Here is a 13,714-nt window from a genome sequence, read left to right as displayed (position 1 = left end):
ATCGCTCATAACTCCAGGAGATTGATCTGCAGATCGCGTTCCTGGAGGGACCAGCTTCCTTGGGTGTGAAGTCCATCGACATGAGCTCCCCACCCCAGGAGAGACGCATCCGTAGTCAGCACCTTTTGTGGCTGAGAATTTGGAAGGGGCGTCCCAGAGTCAAATTGGTCCAAATTGTCCACCAATACAGGGATTCGAGAAAACTCGTGGACAGGTGGATCACTGTCCTCTAGATCCCCAAGCAGCCTGAAACCACTGGGAAGCTAGGGGTCCATTGAGCAGATCGCATGTGAAGGCGTGCCATGGGAGTCACATGGACTGTGGAGGCCATGTGGCCAAGCAATCTCATCATCTGCCGAGCTGGCACTTCGTGAACACTCTGGGCGCAGAGGCGAGCCCAAAGGGTAGCACACAGTACGGGAAGTGATGTGATCCCAGACGAAATCGAAGATACTGTCCTGTGAGCTGGCAGTATTGGATGTGTGTATAAGCATCCTTTAAGTCCAGAGAGCATAGCCAATCGTTTTTGCTGAATCATGGGAAGAAGGGTGCCCAGGGAAAGCATCCTGAACTTTTCCTTGACCAGATATTTGTTCAGGGCCCTTAGGTCTAGGATGGGACACATCCCCCCTGTTTTCTTTTCCACAAGGAAGTACCTGGAATAGAATCCCAGCCCTTCTTGCCCGGATGGCACGGGCTCGACCGCATTGGCGCTGAGAAGGGCAGAGAGTTCCTCTGCAAGTACCTGCTTGTGCTGGAAGCTGAAGGATTGAGGCTCCGGTGGACATTTGGAGGTTTCGAGGCCAAACTGAGGGTGTATCCTTGCCGGACTATTTGGAGGACCCACTGGTCGGAGGTTATGAGAGGCCACCTTTGTTGAAAAACTTTCAAACCTCCCCCGACTGGCAGATCGCCCGGCACAGACACTTTGACATCGGCTATGCTCTTCTGGAGCCAGTCAAAAGCTCGCCCCCTGCTTTTGCTGGGGAGCTGTGGGGCCTTGCTGAGGCGCACGCTGCTGACGAGAGCGAGCGCGCTGGGGCTTAGCCTGGGCCGCAGGCTGTCGAGAGGGAGGATTGTACCTACGCTTACCAGAAGAGTAGGGAACAGTCCTCCTTCCCCCATAAAAACGTCTACCTGAAGAGGTAGATGCTGAAGGCTGCCGGCGGGAGAATTTGTCGAAAGCGTTATCCCGCTGGTGGAGCTGCTCTACCATATGTTCGACTTTTTCTCCAAAATGTTGTCCGCATCGGCAAGGGGAGTTCGCAATCCGCTGCTGGATTCTATTCTCCAGGTCGGAGGCACGCAGCTATGAGAGTCTGCACATCACCACACCTTGAGCAGCGGCCCTGGACGCAACATCAAAGGTATCATATACCCCTCTGGCCAGGAATTTTCTGCACGCCTTCAGCTGCCTGACCACCTCCTGAAACGGCTTGGCTTCCCGCCAACTGACGCACATTGTTCCGCATGTGGATGCTCGTGTAGAGCTGGCAGGACTGAATTTTGGCCACGAGCATTGAGAATGGTAGGCCTTCCTCCCAAAGGAGTCTAAGGTTCTAGAGTCCTTGCCCGGGGGCGCCGAAGCATGCTCCCTAGAACTCTTAGCCTTCTTTAGGGCCAGATCCACCACACCAGAGTCGTGAGGCAACTGAGTGCGCATCAGCTCTGGGTCCCCATGGATCCGGTACTGGGACTCGATCTTCTTGGGAATGTGGGGATTAGTTAAAGGCTTGGTCTAGTTCGCCAGCAATGTCTTTTTTAGGACACGATGCATGGGTACTGTGGACGCTTCCTTAGGTGGAGAAGGATAGTCCAAGAGCTCAAACATTTCAGCCCTGGGCTCATCTTCCACAACCACCGGGAAGGGATGGCCGTAGACATCTCCCGGACAAAGGCCGCGAAAGACAGACTCTCGGGAGGAGAAAGCTGCCTTTCAGGGGAGGGAGTGGGGATCAGAAGGAAGGCCATCAGACTCCTCGTCAGAGAAATATCTGATGTCCTCCTCCTCCTCCCACGAGGCCTCACTATCGGTATCAGACACAAGTTCGTGAACCTGTGTTCTGAAGCCGTGCCCGACTCGACTTCCGTGGAAACACGGCCACGGTGGGAGCGTCGAGAGGTAGACTCCCTCGCCAGCACCGGCGAAGCTCCTCCATCGACGTCGTCGGGGAGTCTTCCTGGGAGGCGGCGGATGTCGGAGACCTCACCCCGGGCAAAGGGCCAGCCGGCGCCTCGCTCGATGGTACCAGTGGCGCAAGCACCCCCGGTACCGGAGGGGAAGGGCGCAACAGGTCTCCCAGGATCTCTGGGAGAACGGCCCAGAGACTCTTGTGCAGAGCGGCTGTGGAGAAAGACATGAAAGCCGATGCAGGCGTCGAGGTCAGAGTCTGTTCTGGGCGTGGAGGCGGTTCCGGGCTGTCCAAGGTGGAGCGCATCAACACCTCCTGAACAGAGGGTGAGCGATCCTCTTGGTGCCGATGCCTACTGGGTGCCGACTCCCTCGGCGACCCAGAGCTTTCGGTACCGACGCGGGAAGGAGACCGGTGTTGATGCTTCTTTGATTTCTTCAAAAGAAGCATGTTACCGGAGCTTCCCGGTACCGACGAGGAGGACGTAGAATCCAGCCGTCGCTTCCTCGGGGCCGAGGCCGAAGAAGGCCGGTCTCGGGGGGGCTGTACCGCAGGAGCCCTTGGGGCAGGAGGAGACCCACCCGAAGGCTCACCGCCACCAGCAGGGGAATGGACAGCCCTCACCTGCACTCCAGTCGAAGCACCACCGTCCGACGACATCAGCAACAGCGGAGGTCCCAGTACCACCGACGCCGACACAGTCTTCCGATGTCTCGGTACCAATGATGCAGAGGGTCAAAACCTCGATGCTGTCGATGCCGAGGTCGAAGACTTCGATGCTGTCGACGCCGATGCACTCGATGCCTCCGGTGCTGTTGTCGACGAAGAGCCCGAGAACAACACGTTCCACTGGGCCAATCTCGCCACCTGAGTCCTCTTCTGTAAAAGAGCACAAAGACTACAGGCCTGCGGGCGGTGCCCAGCCCACAGACACTGAAGACACGAAGCGTGCCTATCAGTGAGCGATATTACCCGGGCGCACTGGGTGCACTTCTTGAAGCCGCTGGGAGACTTCGATGACATGGGCGGAAAAATCACGCCGGCGAAATCAAAATTTGTGATGGCGACGAAGGCACCAAAATTAAGGGAGAGAGAAAAAAACCCCGTACCGAGGCCACAAAACAGGCCTACCCCGAAAGCGAAAGGAAACTTATGCCGGGGAAACAAACTGGACACACGGATTTTCAAAAGACATTTGACAAAGTACCTCATGAAAGACGCCAGAAGAAACTGGAGAGTCATGGGATAGGAGGTAGTGTCCTGTGGATTAAAAACTGGTTAAAGGATAGAAAACAGAGAGGAGGTATAAATGGTCAGTATTCTCAATGGAGAAGGGTAAGTAGTGGGGTTCCCCTGGTGTCTGTGCTGGGACCGCTGCTTTTTAACATATTTATAAATGATCTAGACATGGGAGTAACTAGCAAGGTAATTAAATTTGCTGACGACACAAAGTTATTCAAAGTTGTTAAATCACAGGAGATTGTGAAAATTACAAGAGGACCTTACGAGAATGGGAGACTGGGCGTCTAAATGGCAGATTATGTTTAACTAGTAAAAAAGGCCCGTTTCTGACACAAATGAAACGGGCGCTAGCAAGGTTTTCCTCAGAGTGTGTATGTTTGAGAGAGTGTGTGTGAGAGTGACTGTGTGAGGTAGAGAGAGTGAATGTGCGAGTGTGTGTGTGTGACAGAGAGTGAGTGAGACTGGGTGAGAGTGTGTCTGTGAGAGAGTGAGTGTGTGTGTGTGAGAATGAGAGTGTGTGCCAGGCCCCCCCCTCTCTCCCAGTTCCAGGGTTGTCCCCTCCCTCCCTCCCAGTTCCAGGGTCGTCCGTCCCCTCTCTCCCTCCCTCTCTTCAAGTGCCAGGGTCGTCCCCTCCCTCCCTCTCTTTCGAGTGCCAGGGTCGTCCCCTCTCTCCAAGTGCCAGGGTCGTTCCCTCCCTCCGAGTTCCAGGGTCGTCCCCTCCCTCCCTTCTCCCCTCCGAGTTCCAGGGTCGTCCCCTCCCTCCCTCCCTCCGAGTTCCAGGGTCCTCCCCTCCCTCCGATTTCCAGGGTCATCCCCTCCCTCCCTCCTTTGTTTCAGGGTCGTCCCCTCCCGATTTATCCTTTATATAGATAAGGAAACACTGTTGATTTAAACTTAGAATGAACTCTCTACTTATCTTATGGAGGGATTGTTGTGGTCATGAGGTGAAGTTCGTCTTGCTGGGGTCCCAGTCGATAAAGTGACGTAAAGTGGCTGTAGTGTACAGTCCAATCCCTGTTGGAGGTTTTTGATGTCCAGCCGTTAGTGTCTCATACTCAGATGACCCTCCGTGTTTCAGGGTCGTCCCCTCCTCCCTCCGTGTTTTCAGGGTCGTTCCCTCCCTCCGTGTTAGCCTCCATAATCGGGATATTGGGCAGCGCTGGGATAGCCGGGGGGGGGGGGGGGGGTTGATGCGCCGAAGGGGGGGGGGGGGCTCCTGCTCCTGATCGCCACGGCCTGGCTGCTGCTGGCCGCCCTGCTTTTTTCCATCGCCTTCCTGGCGGTGCCGTGATCCGCGTCACGCGCTCCACCCCCTCCCAGGTCAGCCCCACCCCCAGGGGTGTGGCCACAATGGCAACGGTGACGTCAGCCAGGGCTTCGGAGCCTAGCAGACCAACTCTGAAGAAAGTCATGGACACAGGCAGCCAGACGCATAGAATGTAGGGAGGTGAGAATTATTATATAGGATGTGAGCAAGTGCAAAGTGATGCATGTTGGGAACAAGAACCCGAACTATAGCTATGTAATGCAAGGTTCCATGTTAGGAGTCACCGACCAAGAAAGAGATCTCGGTGTCATCGATGATACGTTGAAAACCCTCTGCTCAGTGTGCTGCAGCGGCTAAGAAAGCAAATAGAATGCTAGGTATTATTAGGAAAGGAATGGAAAATAAAAGTGAGGACATTATAATGCCTTTGTATCGTCCATGGTGCGACCGCACCTTGAATATTGTGTTCTATTCTAGTCGCCGCATCTCAAAAAAGATATAGTAGAATTAGAAAAGGTACAGAGAAGGGTGATGAAAATGATAAAGGGGATGGGAAGACTTCCCTATGAGGAAAGGCTGAAGCGGCTAGGGCTCTTCAGCGTGGAGAAAGACGGCTGAGGGGAGATATGATTGAGATCTACAAAATCCTGAGTGGTGTAGAACGAAGTAAATCGATTTTTACTTGTTCCAAAAGTACAAAGACTAGGGATACTCGAGGAAGTTACATGAAAATACTTTTAAAACAAATAGGAGGAAATATTTTTTCACTCAGCGAATAGTTAAGCGGTATCAGCGGTTAGCGTATCTGGGTTTAAAAAGGTTTGGACAAATTCCTGGAGGAAAAATCCATAGTCTGCTATTGAGGCAGAAACTGCTTGCTCTGGGATTTTCTATTATGGAGTGTTGCCACAATTTGGGTACTGGCCAGGTATTTGTGACCTGGCTTGGCCACTGTTTGGAAAACAGGATACTGGGCTAGATGGACCATTGGTATGACCCAGCATGGCTACTCTTATGTTCTTATGTAAGCTCCTGTGGCATCCTTGAGGAGGTAAGACAGTGGTATTTCTAGTGCGACATTGTATTTCTAGTGCAATTTTATTTTTAATTAGATTAGTCTACATTCAGGGGCTCTCAACCCAATACTCAGGACACACAAAGCCAGTCATGTTTTCAGAATATCCACAATGAATATGCATGAGATAGATCTGCATACAACGGAGGCAGTATATTCAAATTTATCTCATGCATATTCATTGTGAATAACGTGAAAACCTGACTGGCTTGGTGTGTCCTGAGGACTGGGTTGAGAATCATGGTCTAGATCTTCTTCTTAGACCTCTTATTTTTAGGTTATGAGTGATGTTCTGGTTGTTGTGGTGGGTCAGTATTAGCAAACAGTATTGTTAGGTCCTTGGAATTTAATTGCAGTGTTTTGATGATCCTGATTGGTTTGGGCGATGATAACATATTTTGTCTTTGTTCACAGCACTCTTTGATTCAATAGAAAGTACTGCTAGTGGATCTGATGGATAGTGGTGGTTTTAAGAAGTAATGGAGTTGATAAGTGCTTTGAAATATGCCTTTTGTTTGTTGTTTTCATTTGTCTCATTTATATATGGTTTGTTCCGTGTTCACACTGGCTGGGGAGGGGGTATGTTCTATGTTCACTTTGGCCGGGGGGGGGGGGGGTGGTAAGTAGACGGTTTGGTGATTTCACAGGAGGTGGCAGTACAATTTTAATAAGATACATATATATATTTTTTTTTGGTGTTTGTTCTTTTTGTCCTTTGTCTCTCATAGGTTGGTTGCTTGTGGTACACCAGTAGTACAGATTATGTTGGTGCACTTGTAGCTCCTGATACAGGTTTAACGATGAAACATGTCAAACTGTGAAATTCTGGTCACCGCATCTCAAAAAAGATATAGTGGAATTAGAAAAGGTACAAAGAAGGGTGACATAGGACTTCCCTATGAGGAAAGGCTAAAGCAGCTAGGGTTCTTCAGTTTGGAGAAGAGACAGCTGAGGAGCGATATGATAGAGGTCTATAATGGAATGGGTGGATGTGAATTGCTTGTTTACTCTGGGGCACGCAATGAAATTATTAGGTAGTAAATTTAAAACAAACTGAGAAAATAGTTCTTCACTTTGGAATTCATTGCTAGAGAATGTGGTAAAAGCTGTTAGCTTAGCAAGGTTTAAAAAAAGGTTTGGCTAGCTTCCTAAAAGAAAAGTCCATAAGCCATTATTAAGAGGGACTTAGGGAAAATCCACTGCTTATTTCTAGGATAAGCAGCAAAAAAATCTATTTTACTGTTTTGGGATTTTGCCAGGTACTTGTAACCTGGATCGGCCACTGTTGGAAACAGAATACTGAGCTAGATGGACCATCGGTCTGTCCCAGTATGGCAACACTTATGTTCTAATGTTATATTATGTATGATGCTGCTATGAGATCAACTTGAACCCACTTGGTTGTGAGAGGACAACTTTGATGGTTTTGAAGTGAGTTTTATTTAACCAGTACATAAGTACATAAGTAATGCCACACTGGGAAAAGACCAAGGGTCCATCGAGCCCAGCATCCTGTCCACGAAAGCGGCCAATCCAGGCCAAGGGCACCTGGCAAGCTTCCCAAACGTACATACATTCTATACATGTTATTCCCGGAATTGTGGATTTTTCCCAAGTCCATTTAGTAGCGGTTCATGGATGTGTCCTTTAGGAAACCGTCTAACCCCCTTTTAAACTCTGCCAAGCTAACCGCCTTCACCACGTTCTCCGGCAACGAATTCCAGAGTTTAATTACGCGTTGGGTGAAGAAAGATTTTCTCCGATTTGTTTTAAATTTACTACACTGTAGTTTCATCGCATGCCCCCTAGTCCTAGTATTTTTGGAAAGCGTGACAGATGCTTCACATCCACCTGTTCCACTCCACTCATTATTTTATATACCTCTATCATGTCTCCTCTCAGCCGTCTCTTCTCCAAGCTGAGAAGAGCCACCTTAGTCTTTCTTCATAGGGAAGTCGTCCCATCCCTGCTATCATTTTAGTCACCCTTCGCTGCACCTTTTCCAATTCCACTATATCTTTCTTGAGATGCGGCGACCAGAATTGAACACAATACTCAATGTGCGGTCGCACCATGGAGCGATATAATGGCATTATAACATCCTCACACCTGTTTTCCATACCTTTCCTAATAACACCCAACATTCTATTCGCTTTCCGAGCCGCAGCAGCACACTGAGCAGAAGGTTTCAGTGTATTATCGACGAAGACACCCAGATCCCTTTCTTGGTCCGTAACTCCTAACGTGGAACCTTGCATGACGTAGCTATAATTCGGGTTCTTTTTTCCCACATGCATCACCTTGCACTTGCTCACATTAAACGTCATCTGCCATTTAGCTGCCCAGTCTCCCAGTCTCGTAAGGTCCTTCTGTAATTTTTCACAATCCTGTTGCGAGTTAAACTTTGAATAACTTTGTGTCATCAGCAAATTTAATTACCTCGCTAGTTACTCCCATCTCTAAATCATTTATAAATATATTAAAAAGCAGCGGTCCTAGCACAGACCCCTGAGGAACCCCACTAACTACCCTTCTCCATTGTGAATACTGCCCATTTAACCCCACTCTCTGTTTCCTATCCTTCAACCAGTTTTTAATCCACAATAGGACTTTTCCTCCTATCCCACGACCCTCCAATTTCCTCTGTAGCCTTTCATGAGGTACCTTGTCAAACGCCTTTTGAAAATCCAGATACACAATATCAACCGGCTCCCCTATGTCCACATGTTTGTTTACTCCTTCAAAGAATTGAAGTAAATTGGTCAGGCAAGATTTCCCCACACAAAAGTCGTGCTGACTCGGTCTCAGTAATCCATGTCCTCGGATGTGCTCTGTAATTTTGTTTTTAATAATAGCCTCTACCATTTTCCCTGGCACCGACGTCAGACTCACCGGTCTATAATTTCCCGGATCTCCCCTGGAACCTTTTTTAAAAATCGGCGTACATTGGCCACCTTCCAATCTTCCGGTACCACGCTCGATTTTAAGGATAAATTGCATATCACTAGCAGTAGCTCCGCAAGCTCATTTTTCAGTTCTATCAGTACTCTAGGATGAATACCATCCGGTCCAGGAGATATGCTACTCTTCAGTTTGCTGAACTGCCCCATTACGTCCTCCAGGTTTACCGTGAAGTCAGTAAGTTTCTCCAACTCGTCCGCTTGAAATATCATTTCCGACACCGATATCCCACCCAAATCTTCCTCGGTGAAGACCGAAGCAAAGAATTCGTTCAATCTCTCCGCTACGTCTTTGTCTTCCTTGATCGCCCCTTTTACCCCTCGGTCATCCAGCGGTCCAACCAATTCTTTTGCCAGCTTCCTGCTGTTAATATACCGGAAAAATTTTTTTACTATGCTTTTTTGCCTCTAATGCTATCTTTTTTTCGTAATCCCTCTTGGCCTTCTTTATCTGCGCCTTGCATTTGCTTTGACACTATTTTCAGACGGTTCCTTCTTCCATTTTCTGAAGGCATTTCTTTTAGCCCTAATAGCTTCCTTCACCTCACTTTTCAACCAGGCCGGCTGTCTTTTGGACTTCCATCTTTCTTTTCTAATTTGTGGAATATGTTTGGCCTGGGCCTCCAGGATGGTATTTTTGAACAGCGTCCATGCCTGTTGTACAGTATTTACCCTCTCAGTTGTCCCCCTAAGTTTTTTTCCCACTGTTCTTCTCATTTTATCATAGTCTCCTTTTTTAAAGTTAAACGCTAATATATTTGACTTCCTGTGTATAGTTACTTCAAGGTCGATATCAAAACTGATCATATTATGATCACTGTTATCAAGCGGCCCCAGTACCATAACGTCCCTCACCAGATCATGCACTCCACTAAGGACCAAGTCTAGAATTTTTCCTTCTCTCGTCGGCTCCTGCACCAGTTGCTCCATAAAGCTGTCCTTGATTTCATCAAGGAATTGTACCTCTCTAGCGTGTCCCGATGTTACATTTACCCAGTCTATATTTGGATAATTGAAGTCACCCATTATTATCACATTGCCTATTTTGTTTGCGTCTCCTATGTGTTGCACCCATCCTGCTGGCTCCTGCGCTGGTTTGAACTGTAATAAGGTAAGCATTATTTTAAAATATAATTTTTTTTCTTCAAATCCATTTCCTATAAATTGTAACTGTGGATGTATAAAATAAACCCTTGGAGATACTGATCCATTAAAAGACCTGACCTGACGTTGAGACAGCAATATACAGAATGGAAGCAAAACTATAGAACAAGCAATCATTATTCTGCAAATAACAAATACTAGGCAAAAATAAAGTCCCAGGATAGGGATTAACCACACCCAGTTGGCAGGCTGCACTTACCTGCATGGCTGCAAACAGAGTAAGAAGCAAACAGCAGACACAATTCAGTGTTCACAGCCCTGGGCAGACCTTGGAAACCAACTGGAAAGACAGGAGCTCAGGCACTGTCTATAATGCTAGAGTTGATCAAAAAATGGCCAAGAGAAGAGGATGACTGGAAGAACAAGAAGAAGCAATTATATAACACATAACAGCAGCAGTATGTACACCAAACATGAAAGAAGTGTGCAGTAAGGCTCCATAGTGATCTCCAATCCCAAACCCACTGCTTCTGATGCAAAAATGACATGTTGTGTTAGGGAGTCAGACATGTGAATGAAGCTGCAGCAGCCATCAGAATGCAGGAATAGAGAGAGTAGAATAATGTAGACTTACTGCGAGGAACTGTACAGACAGAAAGGACTTTACGCCAAGTCCAAATTCTTTCCTGCAAGAGTAAGCAAAGGGCAGAGCATAAGGAGAATCAGCAGACTGAATGTGAGAGAGAGATACAGAGGGATGAGTTAGGCTATGCATAGGAGAAAAAAACAGAGTGGGAGAATACAGATTGTGCTGCGAGGGGAAGAGCAATGCAGAGGGACAATACAGACTGCATGGGGAAAAGAGATACAGAGAGTAAAGATACAGATCAAATGTGGGGAAGTCAGATAGAAAGAATCCTGCTGTGTTAAGAAGAAAGATACAGAAGGAGAACACAGATGGTAAGGCAAATAGAGGGACAATACAGACCTTGCTGCATAGGCTTCAATATAGACTATACAGAGAAGAGCAATACAAAGAATAAATACAGAGGGAAGACACAGATCATACAGCGTGGGGAAGAGATACTGAAAGATGAGCCAGAATATCCACAGTGGAGGAAGATACAGAGGGAGACCTTGCTGTATTTTTTTTTTTTTTTTTTGGGGGGGGGGGGGGGGAGAATTACAGAATATCCATGGGCACAGGAGCCAACTTTTCAAAATTGTTGGTGGTGCTAAACCCAATGGAAATTACCTCTCCCTGGACACAGTGAAGGAATATGTTAAATATTAGAGGTGCTCAAGCACCCATAGAGCTGGCTCCTATGTCCATGGGGAAGGAAGGTACAGAGCAAAAATAGAGACCTGCAGCATGAAAGACCTGGGAAACTACCCTGTTTGCACCACACTAATGGCATCCTGGAATGGGAAGAGATGCCTTCAATCTAGTTAACCATTCCCTGATTTTGGAACATCTCGAACAAACTGGCCTCTCTGTGGTTCCATTCTTACTTTTCCTCTCACACCTTTGTTATCAAGTCTGGTCATCAGTTTTTTACAGTATATCCTTTGACCTGCAGCATCCCACAGAACATAATCATGGCTCCTACTCTAACATCTTTGTCATCCCACTGGCCACCTGGATACAAAGCTTGCGGATGAGTGTAACCTTTTATGCAGATGACATCCAGATTTTTTATCACTTGTAATCAATGAGACATTCAATTGCAGCATCAACGTGATTCCTGACTAGCAACAATTGCTGATTGGTTTGAATCACAGTGAAGAGTATTTTCAAAGCACTTAGACTTATAAAGTTCCATAATAACCTATGGAACTTTGTAAGTGCTTTCAAAATGAGCCCCATTGGGTCTCAGGAAGTCCTCAATTAAGAGTGCAGCTCTGTATCCTGGGCTCCAAATTCCAATAAAGGATACAAGCCTTCCCATTGGGGTTCTCATTGATAAGAAACTTTCTTTGACCGCCCATATTTCTTCACTTGTAAAATAAAAAAGTCCTTTGTTTCCCTTCAGAGAAATTTTATTGTTTAAGCCATTTCTAATCCAAAGGACTTCGAATCTTTATTTGTGCTTTAATACTTATTGGTAATATTCAGCCGGCGGCAGTCAATGTTTTTTTTTTTTTAACACTGACCATCACCGACTAAATTAGACCCAGATATTCTATGCCGGGCCATGTCCAGGGACCAGCACTGAATATCCATGAATGACTGGCTGTCAGAGTTTATGCGGGTCCCACATAATACACTTCTGCGGGTCTCAGTTGAATATCAGCTGGGACCTAATCTTTTATTCCCCCCCTCTCAATTCTGATTCACTCCCCCCCCCAACAAGGTTCAACTCATCCCCACAAAATGCAACTTCCTCCTAACCCCCACCAACAAGGGCAGCCCCCCTAACATGATGCAAACCCCTTTCAACTTCCACCATTACCCTGAGAGGAAGCCCCCTCCCCCCAGTTTGTTCCTGCCCTGATGACTCACTATACCACCATGGATTTAAAAGTAGGCCTGGGGATGAACCTGCTGGGATGTGGGAAGGGGGCTTCACTTGGAGCAAGGACCAGATGGACCCTTTTCCCGTTGGGGGGAGGGGGCTTCGGAAGGAGGGTTGGCTGGGAGGGAACAACAGCTATGATCATCAGGCTGGTATCTGGAAGTTATGCGGGTACCAAACAACATTCAGTGCCGGCACCCGCAAAGTTAAGTGCTTAAAGATAGGCCAGACTTTTATGTGATTCTATCAGGGTGCTTAGCTATGCAGGTACCAGCACTGAATACCAATCGTTCCTGTATAACTCTCAGTACCTCCCCGACTCTGCCCCCAGACAACTCCTCTCCTGCCTGAGTTTGACATGGATGGTTCATGCTGATATTCAGTAGTAGAGCCTGGTTAAAAGCTGCTGAATATTGATGGTTGGTTCAACCTCTCCTGCCTCCTTAAACCATGCCAAATATCGACCCCTGAATAATTTAGATTACTGTAACTCTGATAAATTTAAAACAAACATGAGACATACAGATAACATGACGCCTTTATTAGCTGAACAACATTGGTTTCCTATGAACAGAAAAATTAAATTCAACATTGTGATGCTCACCCTTTGAGCCTTCTATATAAGCCTTCCTATTTATTTAAATTCTTATTTGTTTCCCTATTGTCCTGGCCGTACCTAAAGCTCTTCTCAAGCAAACGTTCTGGTGATTTGTGATTCCACCTCCACTGAAGCTTAGACTAGAGTCTATTCTGCCTTGTTTCTGGCCCCCTCTCTTGGGACTCATTGCCCCTGGATATTCATATGGAGTCCTCAAATAATAAATCTCTTGATTTAAAACTAGCTTTTCTTTCTCTCCTTTCTCACTTACTAATTTTTGATTCTTCATTAAGGCGCTCATTTTCAAAAGGAGACTGACATCTCAAAATGTCCCCAAAAAAGTCCATCTGCCAAAAATATCCATTTCTTGATTCTCAAAAGGAAGAATTTGGTCATCCTGCACTGCAATTTACCAAATAGCAAAGGGGCCAAGTTACAGTGGGACTAAGGAGGGCCCAAATTTAGGACATTCAACGGTGATAATTGAATGGGACGAAACGTCCAAACCAAAAAAGAAGGGCATCCTAAGTCAGACCTGCTTCAATCATGTCCAGGGTATAAAAAGGTGCCCTAACTGAGTAGCTGACCTCTAGAGGGTTTAAGGCATGACCCCTCCTTAATCCCCCAGTAGTTACTGTCATCTGTTCCGTTCGTAACATCCCTCCTGACGTCAGCTCGCCTGCAGCGTTCCCTTCCCTCTCACTGTTCCGCCCTCTGACGTCATTACGTCTTGACGCGAGGGCAGGACAATAAGGGGGAATGGAACGCTGGAGGCTGGTTGACGTCAGGAGATGTTACGAACCCAGGCAGCCAGACATGG

General features: G+C 47.2%; 1 protein-coding gene across 10 annotated transcripts in view; it reads right to left on the bottom strand.

Annotated features, from left to right (window-relative positions):
* Window positions 1-13,714, bottom strand: part of TKFC (triokinase and FMN cyclase) — a 262,264-nt gene that overhangs the window by 226,963 nt on the left and 21,587 nt on the right. For 6 of the 10 annotated variants that reach the window (XM_030201156.1, XM_030201154.1, XM_030201157.1 and 3 more), the window contains exon 2: window positions 10,040-10,193. In XM_030201156.1, coding sequence (XP_030057016.1) covers window positions 10,040-10,045 — 6 coding nt within the window. In that variant the 5' untranslated portion in view covers window positions 10,046-10,193. The other 4 variants (XM_030201148.1, XM_030201151.1, XM_030201153.1 and 1 more) reach the window with 4 other exon arrangements.

Source organism: Microcaecilia unicolor, chromosome 4 (assembly GCF_901765095.1).
Source record: "Microcaecilia unicolor chromosome 4, aMicUni1.1, whole genome shotgun sequence".
NCBI lineage: Eukaryota > Metazoa > Chordata > Amphibia > Gymnophiona > Siphonopidae > Microcaecilia > Microcaecilia unicolor.
This window is presented reverse-complemented; position numbering and strand designations above follow the sequence as displayed.